Source organism: Sturnus vulgaris, chromosome 6, assembly GCF_052056855.1.
Source record: "Sturnus vulgaris isolate bStuVul1 chromosome 6, bStuVul1.hap1, whole genome shotgun sequence".
NCBI classification, from domain to species: domain Eukaryota; kingdom Metazoa; phylum Chordata; class Aves; order Passeriformes; family Sturnidae; genus Sturnus; species Sturnus vulgaris.
In genome coordinates this window covers 31,305,928-31,331,492 of record NC_142248.1, presented here as the reverse complement: position 1 = coordinate 31,331,492, position 25,565 = coordinate 31,305,928, and the positions used below count along the sequence as shown (strand labels likewise).

The 25,565-nt window shown below is 36.1% G+C and overlaps 1 protein-coding gene across 1 annotated transcript in view; it reads right to left on the bottom strand.

The window, feature by feature from the left end:
* Positions 1–4,610: 4,610 nt before the first annotated feature.
* Positions 4,611–25,565, bottom strand: part of TTC8 (tetratricopeptide repeat domain 8) — a 39,313-nt gene continuing 18,358 nt past the window's right edge. The window contains exons 7-15 of the mRNA XM_014869866.2: positions 24,960–25,004; positions 19,577–19,662; positions 17,715–17,802; positions 14,139–14,249; positions 11,411–11,550; positions 10,043–10,217; positions 8,676–8,798; positions 6,804–6,887; positions 4,611–5,209 (exon numbers count right to left, since the gene is read on the bottom strand). Coding sequence (XP_014725352.1) covers positions 5,093–5,209; positions 6,804–6,887; positions 8,676–8,798; positions 10,043–10,217; positions 11,411–11,550; positions 14,139–14,249; positions 17,715–17,802; positions 19,577–19,662; positions 24,960–25,004 — 969 coding nt within the window. The 3' untranslated portion in view covers positions 4,611–5,092. The remainder of the gene's footprint in view (positions 5,210–6,803; positions 6,888–8,675; positions 8,799–10,042; positions 10,218–11,410; positions 11,551–14,138; positions 14,250–17,714; positions 17,803–19,576; positions 19,663–24,959; positions 25,005–25,565) is intronic.

The window sequence follows — 25,565 nt, the reverse complement described above, 5'->3', positions numbered from 1 at the left end:
AAGTTTTGATCTAACTGGAAAGGTGTCTATTCTGGTAGTGCAAAGGCATTGGAGCATCTGAAGCTTCAGCTTGATTAGAGTCACTTTCTGAGATGGCTGAGTATGTCTAACGTTTTCCCTTAAGATGGTGTTGTATTCTGGTAGACTGTATGAGACTTGTCATATAATGCCAGTGGTTTAAAATTTTGTGAACTTTGCTTGTAATTGCTTAAAAGTTAATGTTTGATAAATACATGCACATTGGCTAATAAAGATTATAAAGAGTACCAGGGGTGTGGCTGAGAAGTGTAAAGAATGTCAGTCGTTTATAAGTAGCCACATTTTATTTACTATTATATTAATGATTTTTTTGCTCATATGCCCCTGCAAAACAGGATCTCCCATTCCATGCACCTTTCCAAGTGTCCTGTTAGACCGGGGTCTAAGGTACCCTTGGAGAATTATTTCCTTCACTGTAACTCCCTGACTTAAAGACACAGGCTATTTGTGGATGTCTTCCACATATACAATAATGACAGCCATGTCTATACTGCCAAAATTTTTGATAAATGTGTTTGTCTGCTTATTAGCCTACCTTCCCAGAATTTATATGGAATTTCAAATCCTACATTCTTTCACGTAGCAACCATTTAAGACCTTAATAAATGAATGCTTAGTAATGACAGCATGTTAAGCCTATCCATGAGACATTGCAGGACTGCAGGCAGAAGTCAGGGGCTTTCAAAGTTTTTCTACTGGGCCTCCCCCATCAGTATCTCTGGAAGAACTAACAATTATATTTTTGAAAACTAGGACAAATATGTGCATCTGTTTTCGTTCTACCAATTCAAAAAAGAGTCAGTGACCATATACTTTATAATGCTGTGGTTTTACCTGAACCCTGAACTGTTGGTTTATGGCAATTGACAGGAATAAAAATAGTCCAGGGCTGCTTTAAAATTGGCTTTTGGGTGGTATCTCATGTACCATTAGTCCAGTCTTTTGATGGATGACCCTTGGTTAGCATGATCTAAATTTATTGCTGGAAAGGAGAGTTAATTAACATGTGTAATATCTTTAAAGGCGCTTGGTATTATTAAAGTATACAGACTTAGAAAAATATGGAATTGATAGTACTACAACATGATACCAAAAAATGTAGAATCTTTGCAATTACTTTATAGTTATGTAAACTGAATAAGCTGAAAATGAGATGAAACTGTTGGGGTGGTCTACCTGCTGGAACCAATATTCCTGGCTCTTAATGACTTTGCCCTTTCCATAGTGCTGAGCAAAGTTTGCATCCTGCTGTTTCTTCTTGTGTCTCATTTCTAATGGCTTCAAGACAACTTTGTCACACTATAATTGGTTTCACTGGAAATACCTGTCAAAAAGGAAGCAGGAAATGGGGGAAAACCTCCACATTTGTACAGGCTGATATATTCTTATACACAATTAACATAATGCTCTATGTGTTGGGAAGAGTCTTTTACAATGAACTTGATTTTTTTACACGTTTTATTCAGATTTAGCATCGAAATAGGAAATCTTTTTCAACTAAATCTTTACAACCTTTTAACAAACTAAACACAAGGAGAATGCACTAAGCAATTGCTGTAAGTAATCAACAGAATGAAAGTACATATAGTACTTGTACAGCTCCTTCAGTTACTCAGTGTAATTCAGGATATATGTACTTGATAATTTTGCAACAAAAATTGCTTTTGTGGCATATGTTCCAGATTTAACCTGCTTACAGATGCCTCTGAGTATTTGCAGCTTCTGAGCTCTTATTAACTCTAAAAATTCCACCATTTGAGGAAACTAGTAACACCATCTTACCAGCACAAGAGTGACTGGAGATACAAGTCCATAAATGACTTGAATATCAAATTCTCTTAGCTTTTGCTTTATTCATCTCCTAAGGCACAAAGAGAAACTTAATTTTGTTTTTATTTTCAGAGAAAAAGGCATTTTGCATTCTACACTTGCCATCTGCTCTCTTGTTTCCCATGATGGTGGGATAGCAGTACAGACTAAACTGTATTGAAAGCGTCCATCAGAAAGAAGACAAACGTGTGGTAGTTAGTAAGAGCGACTAAATACAAACTCTTTCACAAAACTTGATGCTAGTCCAGCAGGTAATTGCCATTCAAGTACAAAATAAGTTCATTAGAAGAAGCTCCTGTCTTAAAAAGCTTGACTTATGTTATACCAGAGATAAGACTGAATGACCCAAAAACCTCTCCCTCTAGCCTACAAAGACAGGAAGCAATCAAAGAAAAAACCCACCAGCAGTAGCAATGTGATCATTATCCAATCATGCACTGACTGAACTGGCACCTAATGGCAAACTGCCTCTGTCCTTTACAACTTCTGAGCTGCTGTTTGCAGGCAAAATCATCCATAACACTTAAGTGTGAATTATGACTGATTTCAGCCATAGTTTTGTGGCTATAGCAGCTGTGGCTATAATATCTAGCAGAAGAATCAAATTCCTTTAATAACCTAACCCTACATTATCACTTTTTAATTGGATTCATCCATTAGAAAGACCCCCAGCAAGAAGGATGGTCAAGGAGAAGGATAAAACTGATGGCAACAGCCATAAACTATACAGACCTTTCCTGCAGAGACACAGAAACTTCTGTTCCCAGACATCTGCTTCGAGCTTCCTTCCAGGCAGCTTTGTTGTGGAACTATCACCACTGTAGATTAAAAAATTGTGGGTTTTTAAAATTTAATTCTATTTTCTAATCTGAAGAGGCTTTGTAAATGCTGGCCAGACATACATGGAGCTGTGCTACAGGTTAGAGGAGCAATTATTTCTGTGTTACAGAAATGCTGTTTGTAATAGTAAGGTCACAGTGCACCAGCACGATCCTGCTGCAGGGACGAGCAGAGCTCCAATGCATTGTGCTGTGCGGTGTCACCCTCAATTAACCAAAGGCGCTTTGCCCCAGGGGCTGCCGATTCATCTGCTTGCTGCGGCTCACACCGAATTAACATACAATGAAATCGAAAGATTCTTCCAGGATGAACAGCTTGATGATTCATCTGTTGTTGCACTGGGTTGCTGTACTCATTACCACATGTGATTTCATTTGTACAGTGCTAATTGTGAAAAATATACTGTCAGATCCTTGCTTTGGGACACGAAAGATAACAAAGCAAATTGCTGCTGCCTTTTGGGGCAATCAAAATACACCATATAAGATAAATTTGGAATGCCTTGCAGATGCTGCCGAGTAGGGAGCTAAAAAGGTTTTAATCCTTGTTTAGAACTCTGTATTTCTTTCGGGGAAGGTGAAATTTTTGGCATCTGATTTGTGTGAAGGATTCCTTAATACACATAATCCTTTTCCCTTTCGAATCTTCATACATTCCCCAATAAAAAAAGTATAATAAAGTCGGATTCATTTGTAAAGGGCACTGTTTGCTAGAAGAAAAAGAGTTACTCAGATCATTAACCTGAGTAGTGAAAACAGTAAGTGGCATCTTATAAGCACCTGTAAGGAACTATCAAGTGGCCACACTGGCTAAAAAAACTGGAATTGCATTACTCGTTTCTGTTCCAGTTCATATAGAAATAGGCTTATTTACTATGCAATTTGAAAATTACTTCGAGTTAGTAATATGACAATCAAAAATTCTCAACAGTTGTGTTTAAACTGCTAAGACAATTTTCTTTTCTGGTACCTTTCTAAGTTTAGTAATGACAGCTGGAAAGACATAAATACCACAGATCAAAGGAATGGAACTTCCCTCTAAATTCTTGCATTTTGGCAGCAAGTAAAATCTTAACTAATGATAATTACTGGTAACTAAGATTCCCTTTTAAATAGTTTGTGATGAATTTCCAATAATATAAAATGAAAATGGACAAAATAAAATTCCATAAAAGATGCTGCATCTATTCAGCCAATAATGCTTTTGCACTTCACACCATGTGACAGCAATTAACGAGTGTTTCTGTCACCTACAGAATGTTCTGTGGGGGAACCTGTGGACACACTTCTCTAAGCCCTCCAGCATCCACCTTCACCAGCTACCACGGTCAAAGATGAGGGTGGCAAAGTAATAAATACTAAAAAAATGACCTAAGATTCATAAGCATGTTTAGAGTTGCCCCTTAAGCTAAGACATCCCCCTAATATATCAGAGAAACATGAAAATATTTCAAAGGTCTGATGCAGGATGTGCCATTTCAGATTGCCTCAATATCCCACATTTCTTAAAGGTTTTTTAAAAAGGTCAGGTTTGGAATTCATGCAAATTTATTCCTTTTAGCTAAATCACAATGTATGGCAGAAAGCTTCATTTGTTGTTAGCAGCAATATTCCTGTAATTAGATTGATCCAAATATTTACTTAGCAACAGTGATTATGTGGTAGCACAGGTAGCACCTCATCAATGCCCTGTTTTGAACTATTAGTTCTTAATTCTGCAAACTTCTAAACATCCTTCTCCCTCACTGAGATCCAGAATAAACTCCCTCCTGGGTAGACAGGAACACATACATTTATGCGATTTTGTACCAGTTCTGTGGAGTCTCTCAAAATGTTAAGACTATCAACCCAGATTTTCATGGCAATAATGATGTAATTTAACTTACATGAACAAATGAGACAAACCATATAAACTGACTTTATTTAACTCATACAGTACAAGGAATATAAGAACTTATACTTTATGTATGTATTTCAAATTCTTTTTAAGTATTTTAATTTTAAAACCTAACATTCAGTAAGAAAGTATACTATCAAAAACCAACTTGAAAAACATTTAGGAAGTATTTTTCCTCTGTTTCTTCACAGACTGTCACATGGGAATGTTTAAAACCAATTTTTTTCTCCATAAAAATCAGAAAAAACCCCACTTTTCTGTAATCTCTTGTGTACACAGCTGCAAAGTTTTCTAGCAGCATTTGAATAAGTGTTATCTTTTAAGATGATAAGAAATTTAAACTCAATCTTTTCATGCTACTCAAAGTAATACAAGCTTTGCCACAGGAATGCATTAAGTATAGTTCATCTACTTTGAGCTGGTATTCTCAAAATGTGTATGGGACATTTGCTCTGGCTAACTTCTTACATAATAACAAATTTGCTCATCAGAGCATAGCAAAGTGCTCCTTTAACTGTTTGAGGAGCTGCTGTGTATCAACATGGCCTGGAAATGCTTCTTCAGACTTCTGAGCTGCTGTGTAACTTCTCTGAAGATCTCCAACCTGTAAGAAACACACAAATTAATTTTGAAAATCCAAGCACTGCATCCTGTATTCTTTGCATTCTGTGCAGTATATTTCTGATGCTCGCAAATTTTAAACACAGCTGGTCTGAAGAGTGAACAGTCAGCATAAAGACATTTGGATGCAGGATTATGTCACACTTACATCAAGGGATAAGAAAGACAGAAATGTGATTTTAATGGGAGGGATGCTTCAAGACATAAACTTAGCATATTCCATTCACCCAACTTCTTGGAGAATGGACAAGGTGTACACCATGCCCAGTGCTTGAAGTAAGGAGGAATAAAAATGCTTTTAAACTCCACAGAAGTGCTATTTTATATATAAGCAAAAGACAACCTATCAGGCCTCTGTAAAAAAAAAAAACTCTGTGATTTCCTGCTTAAAGATGAACAACAGTGTTGGAGAACTAATGGTGCTCCTCTGATGCTTTTAGAATAAATTGTTCTCTACTTAGAGAACTTACTTTTTTTCCTAAATAGCCATAATTTTTTGGATGGATTTAAAGGAAAGCATCTCAGAAAGTGGGTTCAGCAAAAAAGAACCCAAATATTTGGGAATAGATCTAGTAAAAGCGATTACTCCCAAATGGAAAGGGAGGAGCTATGGACAGCCAGGAGGCCTTTTTTGCCTGTGCATCACTCAACACAGAGCTTCAGCGCAGCAAGAATTCTCTAAAAGAGAAAAAGCCAAGGTCCCAGCCACAGAACTCATGTTTTGTAAACCATGACCTTACACTGAATGTAAGGATTGTATTACCCACTGCACCAACACCTGGCTGATGTGGCTGTCTGTCTTCTCCCATAGTCTGTGAGGGTTCTTTGTGCAAAATCTACATAAGAAGACATTTGCAGACTAGGATTTGCTCCCCAGTCAGTAAGTAAAAAATGTAATTATTCAACACCCCCTTGTGTTTCACAGTGGAGAGGATATGCTTACAAATTAATGGGTTATTCTCTTCTTGATGCATGTACTGCAGCATTGGTAGGAGTGGAGCTGCCCACACAATACAAAATCATAACAGAATCATGAAGATGTAGGCACAAGCAAAGGAGTAATTTTTTTCTTGTGAACTTTCTCTTATTAACAAGAATGTTGGACACTGTTAATACAGTGTCTTAGACACTCTGGATGAAATAGATTATTAACACAAAAAATTCAGAGGTTGTAAAGCTGAGTAACAGATTTTGCTTTTGAGATCAGTAAGATATTATCAGTAAAGGATATTCTTTCTATCATTGCTAATAAATCATACATACACTTCACATTCTGAAAAAGCTTATGACTGTAAAGACTGTAGATGGAATTGTTAACAAATTGTTCATCTTCTAGGCATTTGGACAATTATTCTTCATAGCCAGTTGGCTTCATTTATTCTCAAAAGCAAACATTGGAATGGCTACTTTGACACACTTCTAGGTATTAAAATGAAAATGTAATTTAGCATTTTGCTTGAGTTTATGGACTCTGTGTTTTTTTCATCTTATCTATCTGGAATTCTCAGTAATAATAAAAAACCACCTGCCTCCCCAAGGCTTAATTCTTAGATTACAAGAACAGGATAATGCATTACCTTCTCTGAGAGTATGGCAATATTGAAATGGGGCTCATACATGTGAGGTGCTAAAGATGAAGCAGTCTGCAGCAAAGCTCTTGCCTATACAGAGAAATGAAAAAATAATATAGTGAAACCTGGGAGAGAGAGTAACAAGAATTTAATGCAATATTGCTAATTCTTTAAAAAATTCATCCTATGTTTACTAAGTCTTTACTAAGAAAATCTTACATCAATAGTGTAGGCATAACAGAGTCAAATAATATTGAAATGAAGAAAGACTTTTGGTTGAGTCAGGAAAAAAAATTACTGGGATAGAGTCAATTAAGCAATTCAATTTTAAACCCTGAGGACAATATATCAAGTAAATTAAATAAAACCCAAATTATTTAAACAACACCCCACTGTATTTATCTGTTGTGTCTGACAGCTTTTAAGCATCCATGAAACTATAAATTTTATCATATAAATGACAGTTTTCACGCTCAAACATTTTAATAAAATTAGGGTTTTTTTCTCACTAGCAAAATACAGGCATAAAAAGGTAAAAAAACCCTAAGTATCAGATTGTATAATTTCATGATGTAAATCCAATGCAGAATTAAGATCCTCTTGTGAAAGATTTTACTAAAAAATTGAGAACTTAATGGGGAAAACTCCAAAACATTTAAAAACAAAAGTAACTGTAAACTGTTGCAAGACTCAACTAGGAACTTATTAAAACTTCCTATATCTGAAAAATCTGAGTACATGCAACAGTACTTATGAAAGAATATTGTGAAATAAATACAAGATAAGCAAAATATCATCCCTTTTTTTACTCTTCTGTGCATATTTTTATTGCCAAAATGATCCCAATTTTTAATCATACAGGTGATGCAAGAACCACCTGAAAACCTTAAGCTAAAAACGAAAGTAGACAGGAAGCTATTCTAATAGAAAGGCTCTTAGTGCTAGTTATGAGCAATCACAACTTCCACAGCTGAGGGTATACTCTGCTAGGGAACTAAATGTCTACAAATTTACTGATTATGAAACTGAAACTAAACCCAAAGTTTATTTGTCACTGGAAATAATCAGTGCTGGGTTCACTTCAGTGTTTCCATGGCAATTTCTAGGTTATTTGAATAAAGTTAACTTCTGTCTAAGAGAATTTGCTCTTAAAAAAGATATTTATAATTTATTTTAGCTCTATGATGTATATTTGAATCCATCAAATTAGCTTGCGCTCATGAGGTTTAAAGCAAGCCCATCGTAGTTCTGTCCAAACCAGTCCAAAAAACACATCTTCACTTTCCCTGCATGTGTATAAAACTGGTTACATTTATTCTACCATGCAATTATACATCTAAGCACAATATACTTAGTATACCCACATTAAGTAAGATGAACCACCAAGCCTATTGATGCAAAAGTATTTATCAAGAACTTGTTGCTTTCTGAAAAATTTCTAATGCGTTCTTCTTGCTAAAAAAGCCCCAATTTTCAAGAGCTAATCTGATTGCTCTTTTCTGCCACCCAACAAAAATATGTTATCCACATTTATAAACTGAATATACAGTCAAAGTTGTCTTTAAAGTGATGATTACAAAGTCATAGGGTTTGCTTTGCGTATCGATTTAAGAAAAGAGCATCTCAACAACTGCAAAGCTATTGGAAACCCTGCTGGTCTTTGATGATTCATTTGTATATGCCAAAGGATAAACAGTTTAACGGGAAATGGCATGACAATATGGAGCTTACACTGAAACATATATAATAGTTATCCATGCTTTCTGCCTGTAACATTGTTAGACATGCATGTGCCTCCATTTCCAGAGAAATGACATGTTTGTTAAATACAAAATGCCTAAATGAATCATTCTGCTTAGGCTGAGATTCAGCACTCACCTGGTCAGTGTGACCTTTTCGCATTTCCAGCACAGCCAAGTTGTTGTAAGCTTCTGCATAGTCGTTATTGTTGACTAATGTTAGCTTGAAACACTGGTAAGCCAGATTCAGGTCTCCTATGCCCTAAAAGTAAGACTGTGTTTTCATTTGTGAAAAGATTGGAAACAACATGCATCTGTTTTGGCTTTTGGAGTATCTTTTCACCCATAAGTACTACAATGGAATGCAAATTACAAAATGCTGATCAGAAACATATGTGCTTTCTTTCCAGATCCTCTGATTTTTTCCTTATTCTTTCTATACACAGAATCATTTCTCTCCAGCGCAAACTTCCATGCTTCAAGTGATATTCACTTCTTCTAATTTAACTTTTAGATTATTAAAGTGTCATCCAAAGATTATGCTGTCTTCTACTGTCTATAGCAGGGTAAGAAAAACAGATGTCTTCAGAGAGGAAGTCATCTTGCCTCTCTGTCTCTACACATATTTAAGATTCACTTCTCAGATGGAGCAGCTGACTACTACTAGTGTTAAGACTGACACTGACACAGCATCAGGTTAAACATCAAAAGTGACAAATGCTGAAAAATATAGGCACATCAGTTCAAATTTCAATCTTTGAGGCAGCATAAATTACTGTGTTTATCCTAGCTGCAGTACAAGACAAACAGTTGTGTTTCTGACTCAAATCATTATCAGCAATTGAAGACAACTCATGTTAGAAAGCCAGCAAAAACTTTATTCAGCAAACTTATTCTGGCTAAAGAGAAATCCAACACAACTTCTTGAAGAATGTCTGCAAAAACGAGCAAGACTGTAAGAAAATTCGTGTAGAAATTTAACAAAGTTCATCACACAACTACACAGTATTTCTATAGCTGCCTTTAAGAGAGAGGAACATACCTTCTCAACTATGACCTACTTAGTACTTTAGTATTGGCTACTTGGCATTGAATGTGTATATTTTTTATGACAAGAGCATCAGTCTAATTCTCCACATAAAACAAATAACAGTTCCTAGAAAAATATCTTGAATTCCATTTTTTTGTCAGATTCTCTTGTTTTGCAGCCAAGGATTTCAAGGGCTGGTATATGTTGCAATTTCTTTAGTAAGATGGGAAAGTTAAAGATAGTGGGGAGTGAACATTTTTTAGCAGGAGAAACCCACATCCTGTAAAGCACAGTTTTTTTCTCTTGCTACTTCTTCCCTACTGAAGTGCAAACAAACATTCCATCTGTACTTGACTTTATCCTGTACTCTATCAGGTTTTCTGTTTGCAAGAAGGGAAATTACTCCTTCCTAGTAATGTTTTTACATTGTTTTATAAATTGTATTTATTCAGAAAGATGGTTAATATTTTTCATACCACAGCCACGTGTCCCAAGTTGTACCACACATCTGCTGTCTCCTCCTCATTTTCAGCCAAAAACAGTGCCCGTTCAAATGAAGATAGTGTCATATCATATTGCTGGGCATAGAAGCAACAGAGGCCCAGATTGTTAAAGAGCTGGCAGTTATAAACACCCATCTGCAGGAGCCGTCTAGATTGAAAGAAAGCATTTGTTCCATATTTTAAAAAATTAATTTCAAGTAGGAGTTCTGCTCTAAAAGATAAAATTCTCTTCTCCTTTCTTTCTATTGTGAGAGTGTATAGAAACCAAGTCTTACAGTTAGTTTAATGAAGGGCAGTGCAAGGTATTTTTTATTAGAATCACAACTGTGCAAAAGTCTGTGCAAATTAATAACTTCTGTCTTCTTGACTGGGTCACCTGATCTGACTTTACTGTAAGACAGAGATGTAGCAGACTTTCTCTGTTTCCTCTTTCCACTCCCTCGACATCAATCAAGCTATAATTTGTTGCAATTACTTTACATAACACTTGATTCCCATCCTTCAGTACTGCTCTAATTAGTAATGGTACATTTAGATGTGGATCTATATTAATCTTACACATCAAGCATAACTCAGATTTTGATTCACATTGATATTGTTTAATGTGTCTTTTAAAATGGAGATGTATTATAAAAATTTTGTTTATTAATATTCATAGAAAAACCAGAAATGTTATGAGGGCCAAGGGAAAAGAGAGCTGCTGTCTGCAGCATGAGTGTGAGTTTCTGAACCTAAAGCATAAAAGAGCTCAAGTCCAACAGAAATGTGATGACAGTGCTCTTGCTGACTTAATCTGCTCTTAGCGAGCGAACATCAGGCTCCTTTGCACTCTGACTGTATTGAAATAAAAATCAAGCAGCAGTGTTTAACACTATCTTTTCATTGCTTTCAGTAAAACACACAGGAAGCCTAGCCCACATTCCAAGTCAGGGATTTTGTGGTCACAACTCCTGGTCACTTCAGGTGGCTAAAGAGGAATTCTTGTGCCTTCTGTATGCAACTGAAGTTGAGGGTAAGATCCACTGTTCTCAAATTGCCTCATGCTGTGAAATAACTTTCCTTGTTTATTGGTTGAATGGTAACTGCTTTGATAATCTTTGTTGATACTTCTACATACTCCTCATGTAATTGATCACAATTTTGTAGTGATGTAATTATCACTGTATAAAAAGATACAAAAGTTGGTAAACTGATTTTATGGTAATATTCGTCCAAATGTTGATTCATACTCCCATTCCAATCTCCTGATTATTTTTCCTACATTACAAAAATCAACCCTTTATATTACCTTCCCATATACTCTGTTCCCCTCCCTCCCTCCCTCTCACTAAGTACAGATACCTGTAAAAGCGCAGCGCTATCTCAGGTTGGTCTGAATAAAAATGGTTACTGCCAATACATGCAATGGCTTCCACATGAGTGTTGTCTTGTTTTAAGACATCTTTATAGTACTCTGCAGCCGAGGAGGTATTGTTCATTTCCTATACAATTGGACAAAAATTCCAGTTACTTCTACTGTTTATCACCTATTTTTAATGTGGAACTTATTAAAATGTTAATCTACTGAGTGCTTTATCTATGCCCTGTACAGTACCTAATTGAGATTAATTATATATGCTCTTAAAGCTCTGTCATACTACTCCACTCCACTGTTTGGCATCTTCACAAGCAACACGCATGAAAGGAATACATGTGCATTTACTAGTAATATCTTTACCTGAAATTAACTCTATGCCACAGCTACAAGAAGAGATTTATTTGGTTTTTATTTTTTAGAAAAAAAGACATTCTGTTGTATTGAGTTTAGAAGTTGAAGGGGAACTACAGGGATGGCTTCTGTGAGAAGCTGCCAAAGCTTCCTCCACATCCAACAGAGCCAATGCCAGCCAGTACTGGGATGGACCCACAGCTGGCCTCAAGGCTATCAGAGACGGTAGTTACATCTCTGTGATAACATATAACATATTTAAAAAGGAAAAAAAGGTTATTGCACAGATGTAAATGTGGCCAGGAAGGAGGAGTGAGAATATGTAAGGAACAACCCTGCAGACACCAAGGTCAGTGCAGAAGGAGGGGGAGGAGCTGCTCCAGGCACCGGAGCTGGGGTTGCCCTGCAGCCCGTGGTGAAGACCATGGTGAGGAGCTGTGCCCCTGCAGCCCATGGAGGGCCAGGGGGAGCAGAGATCCACCTGCAGCCCCTGGAGGAGCCCCATGCTGCAGCGGGTGACCCTGCTGTGGGCTGTGACCCTGTGACTCCCTGCCGGAGCAGGCTCCTGGCAGGACCTGTGGTCCCATGAGGAGAGGAGCCCATACTGGATCAGGTTCCCTGACAGGACTTGTGACTCTGTGGGGGACCCGTGCTGGAGCAGCACCACAGGCAATAGACATTTGCCCCTTCTTGCACAACATCTGGTGACACCCAGAACTGGGCAGTCAGCTTCCCAGCGTGGTAACACAGAACTGACTTCCTCAGAAAAAGTCTCAACTATTTTCAGTGCTTTTTAAATTAACTCTTTAATTGCTCTGAACACAAACAAGAATAAAATTGTACATGAAAATCTATTATGTGCCTTTGGAAACAGGAATCATGAATTTACCAAAACTTGTACTACTAGGATATGACAGTTCAGAGAACTCTATTGTATATAAATATATGCTTGGATGTGTGCTACTTGGAAGATGAACTAGGGTAAACTCACTGCTATAAATGACAGTGCACTGTTTCTGAGGGATGCAAGGCCCTGAGAACCTTATCCCATACAAGAAAAAGAAAATTAGAAGATCAGTCTCACTTCTGTGTTTATATAGGAATAATTTCTACCTGTGTGCTGTAGATACAATGTGCTCCCAACATAACTAAAGAATAAACCTTATATAACCTCAGCAGTGTATTTAGCTACAAAAGAAAAAAAATAATACTTGTGATTAAAGGAAATAGTCCCTTTAAAAATTGTGGGTTTTTAAAACCAAAAATGCTCTACAACTCTTTGTAATGTCAAAAGTTAGTGACCGAGAAGAAAAGCTCTGATTAAGATGCCTGGTACATATACTCCACTTTTGAGTCTATGTAATGAAAGCAGCCCTGTGTTGCAATACAAATCTTTGCTAATGAAGTTATAATCCTGCACTCAAGTGTCAGTGCAAAACTGGATCCTATCAAATATATGCTGCTCTTTAATAATTCCTTAAAGGGTTATGCAATGTTATGTATGGTTCTGCAAAATAATATCCATATTAAAAACTATTCAACAATTCAGAAAGAAAAGCCTCCAAAAATTATGCAGCTGTTTTCTTCTTGCTGAAGGACAAAAAGGATTTAATATGAAAATGGATTAAGGCTTAGGGGTTAGATGAGAATGATGAGAACAGGATAGAATGCCAAGCATGAATATAGACCAAAAAAATAAATTCATTACTTTGTTTTTAACATTTGTTCTGGAAAAGCACATTACCAACTTTCAGTGAAAAACAATATAAAGTCCACTGTTTGACGTGAAAATACATGATTTAAAAATACAAAATACACTGTTACCATGCTAAAGCAAAACTTTATAACTAATAACTAGTAACTAAGTTACTTTATAACTAATCCTACTTAATACAACATTTATTTCCTAACTAAGAAACATTCACATTCTAACTGTTCTCAGAATGTTAAGAAACTAATGGTAACACAGAGTGCTAATAAAAAACAACACTGACAAATAAACTATTTTGCTGCTTAATTTTGATAGTTGGTGACTTGAGCAGTTTTAGTATGATGAAATATATATAAACTAGCAGGGACAACAACATCTGGACAATTTGATTTAATATGGACTTGCTTCTGCATGCCAAGGCCAAATGGGATCTCACTGGTGTGATTAATCACTGAAACAAATAAGCCTGCAGGGCTCCTCTGACATTACCTTGTTAGCTTCGTAGAAAGTTACCTGTTCTGCATTAGTGACACTGAAAATCAGCACAGTTGGTTTTTGATAACCTTACAGTTATATTCAACTACTGACACTTTTTTCTTGCTCAAGCAGCTACATTTGGCCACTATAAGGATTGCATAGTTGGTGCATACCTCGTAGATTCTGGCAATTCCACAAATAAGAGTCACTTCTCCAGGAAATCGCTCTAACCCTTGCTTGAAAAGGTTCAAAGCTGTTACAGGCTGATCCAAGCGCAAATACACCTAAGCAAATAAAAAGTGTATATAGATGTCAAATAGCTGACTTTTATACATGTTCTGCTGTTTAACAAGGGAGATAAATAAAAGGGATGACACTTCCATTTATGCAGTAAACCATTAGCTGAGATGATGAATAATACTGGGAAAATCACGGAGGGAATAGTGAATAAATCTGTGTAATGAAGATAAAATAGGCTACTTAAGAGAATTAAATTTACTGCGTATCATCTATACATTATTAATTTGAATATTACTAATTTAAAATATCTTGTTATTTATTATAATATATAATATACTTTGACACTGAGATGAAGGTGTCACCTTGGATATTTCCCTGTTTAATGTATTTTAAAAAACTTGTGTTTAGGCTTGAAAGAACTGAAACTTCAGGTTGATAGTGCTGGAATATCAGAATGTTTTACTTAGTCAAATAAGACTGCACTGCACAGAGCAGTGACTTTCAAGTTTCCTTACTGCTCAACCAACCTCCCAACCAACAATAAAATCCTGTGGAAAGAGGGCAGTTTTGCCTCTGTGATTTTGGCTTCTGTGTTGATTATGAAAATGCACAATGTGGATAATAATTGTGTGAGAACTGGACATCCAATATGTCCAGTGTTGATAGGGACCACCTCAGCAGCTGCCTGAGAGTGCAACTGTAAAGCCCTCCTGTTGTGGGGTATGGTGCACACAACTGCAGCAAAGGGAAAAACCCTGCACACATGCTTTGGGAAACTAGATGGCTAGAATTATTTATCTATCTCCAACTGAGTAGAACAAGATTTTGTTAGAGAACTAGTATATTAATCAATACTAATATCTGATATTACTTAAAGAGAGAAAGAATCAATGATTGATATCTTGATACAACCTTTTTGTGATGAAACATAAGACAAATATCAATGTTAACCGAACACCTGAGAAGCCTCCAATTATGATTTCTGCTTTTGCCCTTGAACTTCGTGGACTTCTGACTGCCAACAATCACAACTGTACATTGGGGTTTTTTTTGCAATCCCATAGATATATACTGCTGTAGACATTTTTAAAGAATTCTTTCCTATGACCACTCAATGACATTCTTAATTGTCAAAGAGCTGACAACTATGAGTGTCTTCCAAGAAAGGGACAGCCATTCCAAGTTGGTGATTGGCAAAATGAAAAAAATACAGGCATTTTTTACACACATTCTGCTAATGTTACTCACATTTTCTGTATTAAGCTAGAAAACTAATGCCTTCTTGTGAAAATCTATAAAGAGCAAGGGTTTTGGAGTGCACAGTACTGCACTAATTACATCATTAACCATGAATGATGCATCCAATTAAAAAATGGACAGTGTGAAACTCCCCTAGATCTGCCCTTTTTTAATATTTTTATCTTTGCTTATGAAGTATGTTTTCTGAGCATTAATGACTTAAATCTGCTCTATTGCTTTATCTAGAGGTTAACTCCAAAGATACACTCACTACAGATGGTAAGACCACACAGCCACAGTACTCTACTATGTAATTCCCATATCTAGTGTGATATCACACTGTCCAACATCTCTGTAGACAGCAGAGCTGCTCTTTAGATTAAGTGGCAAAAGAAATTTTTTAAAAGGTGGGGAAATTTCCATCTACTTGCAGTTACTTTGGGGAGACCTGCTCTTTAAAAGTACTACAGTTATAGTAATTATGGTTTATATACTAAAAGCAGAATAGCTCCATTCTCTTTTTGGTCTCTTGCTTATCTCTTTTAAAAACATCCCATTTCTAGCTCTTCTAGGTAAGAAATACTTTGTAACTTCGCAGCAGGTCCTGACTGTTTTAAAGACTCCTACTTTTTTTTTCTTTTGTTCTTTTATACTTTGTAAACTATATTTCAAGGGAGAGGTCACTTTCAAGAAAATATTATTAAAAACCCAGATAGCTGTTGCAATAATGAATATAAACAAAACTAACCAGTATCGTAGTATTAGTATATTTCCACAGAACTTTATGCAATCTTAACATTTTCTAATGGCTGCTTAACTCAAGCCTGATTTTTCCAGTTCAGTTAAATTGAGCCATATCTCAGTGTCTTACTCTACTGCTTGTCCACTGACAGTCACTAAATTATGCTGTGCAATGTTTTATACTTGAGCAAGCTGGTCTATAGAGTGGGAGATTGAAGTTCAAATGCAGCTTTTGCCTGAGCTAGTACTGATGTAGGGGGATGCAAATCTCCTGTAATGAATCACTGTTTGTTAATCCAATTACTCTGCCAATTCAATAATTCTGTGCAGTTCATGGAGCAAGTCCAGAGAAGGGCAAGCAAGATGATTAGAGGGATGGAACATCTCTCCTGGGAGGAAAGGCTGAGAGAGTTGAGCCAGCCTGGAGAACATAAGGATGTGGGGTCACCTAATTGCAACCCTCCAGTACCTGACAGGACCCTACAAGAAAGCTGAAGAGGGTCTTTTTACATGAACATGTAGAGACAGAACAAGAGGGAATGGCTTTTACTTGAAAGATGTTATGTTCATATTAGATAGTACGAAGAAATTATTTACTATGAGGGAGGTGAGGCATTGGAACAGGTTGCCCAGAGAAGCTGGGATGCCCCATCCCTGACAGTATTCAAGGCCAGGGTGGATGGGGCTCTGAGCAACCTGATCTAGTGGAAGGCATCCCTGTCCATGGGGGGGTGGATTGGAACTGGATGATCTTTGGTATCCCTTCCAACCCAAACCTCTTTGTGATCCTATGTATTTTGTAGAATGACTTGTGATAGAAACAGAAAAATTAAGATGCTTTCATGAACTTCACAGATAGCAATGATGATAATACAAAACATAAATTACTCATATGAATATCTGAACTATCCATCCAGTGATGACTTTTGGACAGGCCTGTCACAGCAGGCTTAAGGGGAACTGATAAAGAGCAACTGGCTTCATCTCATTCTAGGACACGATGAAGAAAAATGCAGTTTTAGTTTCTCACGGGCCACCTTTTCTTGAATGTCTTAGAAAATGTTTAGAATCTAATGTGTATCCAGGTAAACAAGTACTTCTGAGAGTCAAGTTGTGCCACTTGTTCTTTTAAAGTTTTTAATGCCTTTATTTTGACAGAACATTCTCTATTTCAAAGTCACTGATTACTTCCTTTAAGCTCACTTTGTTTTGATTTTGCTTGTGAAACTAGGATTTTGAGCTTTGCTCTTTATTTACAGATTTATTGCATTTGTTTCCTAGGAGGCCATATATAGCCAAATTGTTCTTCATGCTGGAATTCCAATAATTTTTTTTTAGCTACATAATCCTCATTGGAATTTAGAACAAAGAATCCAGTAACATAGGAGATTTTTTTAAATCTTGTTTGTGAAACCTGGGAGCTCTAAAATAATTTTGTAAACTATCAACTTCCATTGCAACTGTTAGCATGTATTGCCTCAGACATGGAGACCATACACTTTTAAACACACGATGTATCTGTGACTTACTTTTGCCAAATACAAGAACGTATCAACCATGTCCTGCTGCTTAAGGGCTGACTTAAATTGTTTTTCGGCTTCACGATATAATCCCAACCTAAAGAGACAACAGGTACATATAGAACTTGTTTACTGGGGTTTAAAAATGTTTTTTTAAAAGCTTATTAAATAATGAAGCACTTCAAACTAAATCAAACTTAAACTGCCTGAAAGCAGTTTATGACCACATATCTGTGGGCATATTAGCAAAAACTATGTTGTTATATAAAGATAAAAAGACAACCACTCAAAATTATAAAAAAGAAAAATCCATTAAATTTGGCCCCCCGTTATACACGGAGCCTTCTGGAATGGCTGAATGGTGAATAATGAATAACTTGTATTCATAGGAATTCCTCCTGCTCTTAGAACAGACAGTAGAAAATGAACAACTAATGTCTTAACTCTACCCAAACAGTTTCAGACCAGAATTTCCTCACCCACGGCAAAGACTACACAGGTAATCTCCACTGTGAATAAACACCACTGAAGTATATTTCATCTCAAAGGCATTTATTTTGCATAACTACAGTCAAATGTTTTGCACCAATTGATAAAATCTACATAACTACAAATTAAGAGGACCATGCAACTTCAACAACAGAAAATGGTACACTTTCTCATATACAAATTACCTTTTGTTTCCTTCAGCCAAAGAGCATATATTTGCTGAAGAAATGCAACACACAAACAGAACAAGCCAGCTAAAACAAAGAAACACAGCCAATGGGGATATAAGGTATTTTGGGATCCTGGAAGTCTGTGTACCTGCTTATAGAGATATGCATTTCTCTCTATAACACGATCCATAAAAATCCTGAAAATAATTAATGACCTCTAAGCTCACGTATTGGGCTCGCATGAGAAGGTTTTGGTAGCTGGGGGATTCAGGAATGGCTTCTATGAGAAGCTGACATGTCTCAGAAATTCCTCTACAGCCCTTGGGGAAGACCACGGTGAGGCAGCTGTGCCCCTGCAGCCCATCGAGGACTAAGAGGATGCAGAGATCCACCTGCAGCCCATGAAGGAACCATGCTAGAGCAGGTGGATGCCTGAAGGAGGGCTGTGACCCCACAGGATGCCCATGCTGGAACATACTCCTGGCAAGACCTGTGGCCCTGTGGAGAGATGGGCCCACACTGGAGAAGGTCTACTAGCAGGACTTGTGACCCGGGGGGGACTCATACTGGAGCAAGGGAAGAGTGTGAGAGTGCTTGCCCTGAGGAGGAAGGAGCAGCAGAGACAAACTGACTGCAATCTCCATTCCCTGTGCCCCTGTGTTGCTGGGAAGGGAGGAGTTAGGGAAAATAGGGAGTGGAGTTGAGCCCAGGAAGAAGGACAGTGTGGGTAGTTGTTTTAAGAATTGCTAATATTTCTCATTATCCTACTCTGATTGGATGCTTGTGTATGGGGTGCCAGCCTGAGGCCTCAGCATATGTAATTCTGGTGGAAAGTGTCTAACATGAATATTTTGTTCTGCATTATTTCATCAACCATTGACTGGTTATTTCTCAAACTAATGCTGTAATATTTATTTTATGTGGTCAGTTTTAACAATAGTTCTTTGCATTTATTGACTGACTTTTCAAATAACTACTTTAAAATCCACTAACAAAGACAAAATTGCAACTAATTCAGTTACTCAATAAGGATGCCTTTATCTCAAGCAGTGGTCTCTTTGTACATTAAAGGAGATTTAACTGTAAGCACAGCACTCTCCAACAAAACACTTTCTGACCTATTTCTCTCTGTTCAGCATTGCCCAACACACCCAGCAGTACAGGTCCTGCACTCACAGTCACTCACCACAGAAGAGATGAACAATGGCTTACCTATAGTAGCACTTTCCAATTTGGACTTTCCACCACCAGTCCTTGAATTGTGCGTGCTCAGTGGCAAGGGCTGCCAAATCTAGAGCCTTCCAAAAAAACCCCATCATCTTAAAATTAATGCTTACACAAAGAAAACACAATAAAGATTTTTGTGAAGAGAAAATTTTGGACAAAATTAACTTGAGGTGGAGGCACTGCTTTTTGTTTATTACTTTTATAGTTCTGTGCATAAAATAGCGGAAAGGATTATTTGTCCCTATAAAAATAAGCAATCCAAACAGTTTCTTCCAAATCAAAGAGAAAATAGAAAGTTGATTTGATCAGACTCCTGCAGTGCCACTTCAGAATATACTGTTTAAGCACAAACACTTTTTCCAAACTTCCCATTCTTTTACAGTAAAAGTTGCTAAAACCAAGTAAAATTAAACTGAAATAAATAAGTTCAGTGAGATTGAAATACTGTCGAAATTTTTATCTCATAATACTAGGTTGCCAACACTTCTGGAAACTCTCAAATGCGTACAATAAGAATTACTTCTTCCTTTGAAAAGTCTATAATGTAAACAATTATTTTATTCGAGGAAAAACAGAGAAATATTCTAAGAAACAGATCTCTATTGAAGATGGTGGAGGTCTAAAATGTCTTTTGTCTGGTGTACTGGAAAAGCAGGTAAGCTAATCAATGTGCTCTGATCAGCCACCACAGCCAGAATCTATGGCCTTTCATGTTGAAGCTATAATCTCAACACCTCTGTTAAAACAAATATGTCTTTTCTACCTACCTATTCGTCAGCCTACCACAGAAGCACTTGTGTTTCTTTTTTTTTTTTAATTTCATTTTGTCTCAGAACATATCAAAGCCATATTATGTTTGTTTTATTTTCAGGATATCATCAGAAGTAGGATAAAAAGCTTTAACACAGTGGTTTTTCACAGTGTTTTTATACCAAAGAACTGACCTTTCTTGCCTCCTTTATTTTGGTAAACACTTTGCAGACCACAGAAATCAGAAACAAGTTATCTATTAGGAACAATATGTAAGAATTCTATGCACCAGTCACTCAGTAGCAGAGAAACAAATAATTCCAGGAAAAATTAATCTGAATATTGAAATGCTGTAAGAGCTCAATTTAGTGACATCTAAGCCTACGCTGGATTCCTGTTCTTTCTGCTAGCAAAATGAGGCTGCAAGTAGTCAATGGGTTTAGATCTGACACAACGAAGAAAAGGCAGTAGAACTATGACAATTTAGACAAGTTGCTCTCTTTTGGCTTTGTGAGAAGGAATTATTTGTTTTCTGTAGCAATTCAGGATGAGTAGTTGCATCAGTGCTGTCCCTAAGAGAAAGAAACAGTTGTCATTCCTTGCCTCTGGGACAGGAGAGAAAAAAGGCAAATTTACAACTCTGAATTCACTGTTTCTTCAGGTTAGGTGGAATTCTTGAAGGCCTTATATGGCAGCTCTTATCTTGGTTGCCCTTTGTTTCTTAATGTCTTTGCAAATTGCCCAACAGGGCCTTTGGAGCTACAACTATAATGGGGAATAAGCTTGCTTCAAGACAGAAATTGTCCAGACACCCTTCTGGACAGACTTGTCCTTTCATATAAAGACACATAAGCATTTTGTTACAGTACTGGAAAATCTGAGAAAGTAGTTGATGTTAAAACAATGGTTACTTTTGATATGACATACTGATGAGTTGAAGTTGTTATTGTCTAGAGCACTTAGCATATCAGGAACGCAGAGTCCATTTCAACAACAGTTAACCCTGAGAAGATTTTCAGAACAAATTTATTTTATTCTCAGTTCTTATGTTTGTACATAGAAAAATGTTAAAAACCCGATACTTGGTGGATTTTCTATTTCCTTTTTTAAAAGTTTTTCTTAAAGAATGAAAATTAATGTAGACTCTTGAATTGTATTTAGCATGATTCTGAGTTCTTTTTAGCATGATTCTGAGTTCTTTTTTACCATTACTTTCCTTAGCTAAACTGTATTATAACTAAGACTTCCAAACTATCTACCAGCTGTAATGCAGTACAAAATAGCCTGTAGGGTTGTGGCAATTTACTATTATATTGCAAAATTAAATTGGTAAATGTACAGTGTTTGAAACAGTAATTTTATACAGAGTATTGTATGCACCTAGAAATTAGATAGATGGAAACAACAGTGAGCATCTGCTGCTTCTTTTATGTGCTGTTGAATGGCAGTAATTTTCCCAGCAACAATTATTGACTAAAGTCTTATTTGTAGACAAATCAACACCAGATAGTCTGTAAGATAGCTGAGGAAATGACATTAGCTATAGTTAATTTAGCACCATTTATGTTGGTGAGTGTCTTCTGGTTTTTTCTATTTTATAGATTAATATAATTCCATTTTAAATAGATTTCTATCAGAGAATATAAACGACAAAGTATTGAGAAGAACTAAGGAAAATTGAGATGTCATGACTTCTGACTACACGTATATATTGTACAATCTTTGTGCTTCCTCAGGACAAAGTGTTTTGTCATCATTACCCACCTGTGAATAATGGCAGAATACAATGTCATGGTCTACCAAAAAAAGTAGCAGCAGATCTATTTCTGGACAAGTCTTCGAAACTGCCCTGCTCTTACAGCATTTAGCCCATAAAATGGCTTTTAGAAATAGCTCAAGGAGTACAGAAAGTCAGTTATTAAGTATATGTGTTCAAGAGGAAACAAGTCAAGAACAATAATGGATACAGAAATAGTATTTTCTTCAGACAAGTGTTTAATTTTTCATTACATAATACAAAAGACTTTTGAATATATTTTCAAGTGCTGAAAAGCTCAGTGCTTCTCTGTTCTTGCATCCCCACGTTTCTGATAATTGATAGATTACAGATATATTTAGTTTTAATTTGAACTAATTTCCTCACACTATTTATCTAGTTGAATGCACGCTGATTAATGGCAATTCTCAACTGAAATTGCTGAGTCTTTTTTTTTTTCTTTCTATATACTGGTTGAATATGAAACAGAAGATAAATAATAAAACTGCCTTTGTTTCTGAAATAATAATGCAAACGAGAACAGTACAGACTGTTCCAATTCAGCAAGCACAGTGACAAAGAAAGGATATTGTCACTACTGCTGTGTGTTTTATTTGCAAAACTGCAGGAAGTGGTATTCTATCCGTGTAGAAAGCCCAAAGTAGACTTTTCAAACTTAGGTCAATTTCCCAGGCTTACAATCCTTTCAAGCTCTTTCATCTCATGCAGAAAAGTGTTGGGTTTTAAGAATGTCCATCATCACAGAGCAGCAGGAAATACAAAGATGTAAGAGATGTCAGTGAATGCTCTAAAAAGTGATCAAGCAAGAGCCAGATCAACTTTTAAAAGTTAACATATGTGTTGTTTCTCTGATGAACCCTAAGTAACCAAATCCTTTTCAGAGAGATACAAGATACTGAATTTGTGAAATGCCACTGCTAGGAGAGGTGAATAAACAATGATCCGGCTACATTTTAGCTGATATGAAAGTGTGGTTGCTTTTTTTTTAAAGAAAAATTAATGCAGATGAGGTTCAAAAGGAAGGGAGAACAGTTTGAAGAATGGAGTTATCCTGCAAACGGTGTAGAAAGCACATAAGAAAAATCAGTGAAAGCAAACAAGAAAAAGCAAACTGAACAGCTAAAAATATCTCTTCAGAAATATGTCTCTTCATTCTGTGATATGTGTGAATTCAACTCAAAACAATATAATTTTCCAAGAAGATGCAATCATTAACTAAACACTGATCTCTCTCTCAATACACAGCAAATGGTGGTGATTAAGCTGACACCTCTTTGCTCAGGTGGATAAAAAAATATAGACAGAACTTTTCCTGCAAGAGAGTGATTTAGGATTCTCAGCAAGTATTTCAAAATACATGCAGTACCGTGTAAAAACATATTCCATTTTTTTCTGGAGTTCTTAGAAAACTTCCTGCATTACATGAATCTATGTCTAGCCTACAGATCCTTTATGTCCTTTAAGTGCAGGCACATGCAGTAAGTGATCCTTTATACTTACTGAACTGGATTTTCAGTAACAAACATCAATTTTTTAATTACTAGTGGGCTAAAATCCAGGCACTTCCTTCATATTCAGTATTGGATATGTAAATGTTAATTTCTCTTTCTCTCTGACATTTTTGACACTTGAACTTACTGTTTCAATGATATTTTGGATTAATAGTGCATTACAATTCAATCCTCTTAAAAGAATGCTATGCAATAAATTGACAGTGTACAACTATAATCATTTGATACTAGATTAAAAAGCTTCACATAGCATTTGGAAATTATTAGGAGCTATGTCAAAACAACAGCAAAATATTTTTGGTGTGCATTATTGATTAACTGGAGAGTTTAACTTCAGATCCAATTGCACACCATCTAGTAGTATTGCAGAAAGTTCAATAACTGTTTTTAACTGAATAACTATGCATTATCGACACAAACTTCTTTCAAACAAACTTGAACATTTTGATTCCATTTCAACTGGGTGCACAAATCTAATATAGCAATGAAATATACTGACACTATTAATTCTGTAAAGAGATTATTTCCCCGCGTGAACTGCCAAAAAACCTCTGCAACGTTTATCCCTTTCTGACAGTTTAATCAATATGCACCCAAACTTGATCTTTCTCATTCAGAGCAGTAACATAAGAACCACAGAAGAAATATTTTGGATAGGTTAAGAGGGAAACTATAATTAGGAAAATGTTTGAAGAACAAGTGTTACAGACAGTATAGACAGTATAATCTTTCTCTTGATATCACAAAAAACCTCAGCACTACAGATTTACATTTCTAAAAAAAGTATACAAAACCCTACCGATATTTTATTTTTATGCAGTTTCACCAAATACATTTTCTTTCTATTCACCCAAATGCATAAGCAATCATCTAAGGAGTATAAAATATCAAATTATGTTCAACAATACCTGTCTTGTCCAGTATTGCATTTTCACCTTCCTCTGTTAATGGAAAGTCTTTTGTAACTTAAGCTCAAGCCTCAGGACTCTGAGCTTTCTAGGCAGTTCAGCTACCACTCAGGCTCCAATAAATTCTGTTAACATGAATTCGTCAGATTCAGAGACCTTTTCATATTTATAGCTAAGGGACCCAGTTTTAAGAATTAGAATGTTTAGCTTCTCAAAAAGATGACAATCCATATCTTTGTATTTGCCAATTATCTTTCCTGACTATCACCCCTGTAAGAAAGGATTTCTCCCTCTTAAACAACTATTAATGCTCCATTTCTGTACTTGTGATGTTATACCTGGATCCCTAGTTTAGCAGAATACTAACAGAAGTAACTGCATCATACATAATAAAATCTGAAAAAGGAACATGAGTTACTTACATTTTTTATGTCATTTTCATGGTGAAAGATATATTCAAACAATGCCTGCCAGAAGAATATTTAAAACATTGTCATATTTGAAGAGAAAAATTGATAATATTATTTTAGAGGAATACAGAATGTTGATTGTGCTAAGCAGAAATAAATTCTTTGGGAAAACAATCACATTCACACACAACAAATGCTGACATTTACATTTATTTAAGACTCCAATAGACAAAAACTATAGATTTGCTACACTGTCATCACAGTAAAGAACCTTAATTCCTAATTTGTTGCAAAAGATTTGTGGAATTTGTGGAATCTTTGGTGCTTAACATCACTTTAAAACAAAAAAGGCAGCTATAACTTGAAAGTGAATATATATTTGAGAATCTGGTACCATTTTAATGACTTTTTAACTGTAAAATCAACAATCAGTGATCTAAAACCAGCAATGGACTATGGTGCTTTTTGCAATGGACACTCAGGTAATTATGTAGTGCTAAACCTACTTAAATTAAACATAGGTTTATTAAGAATGCCAAGTTCAGCAAACTTTGCCTTCAGATAAAATTTTTTTAAAGCTCTGCAATATTTTGAGATCTAGAAAGGAAAAAATTATTT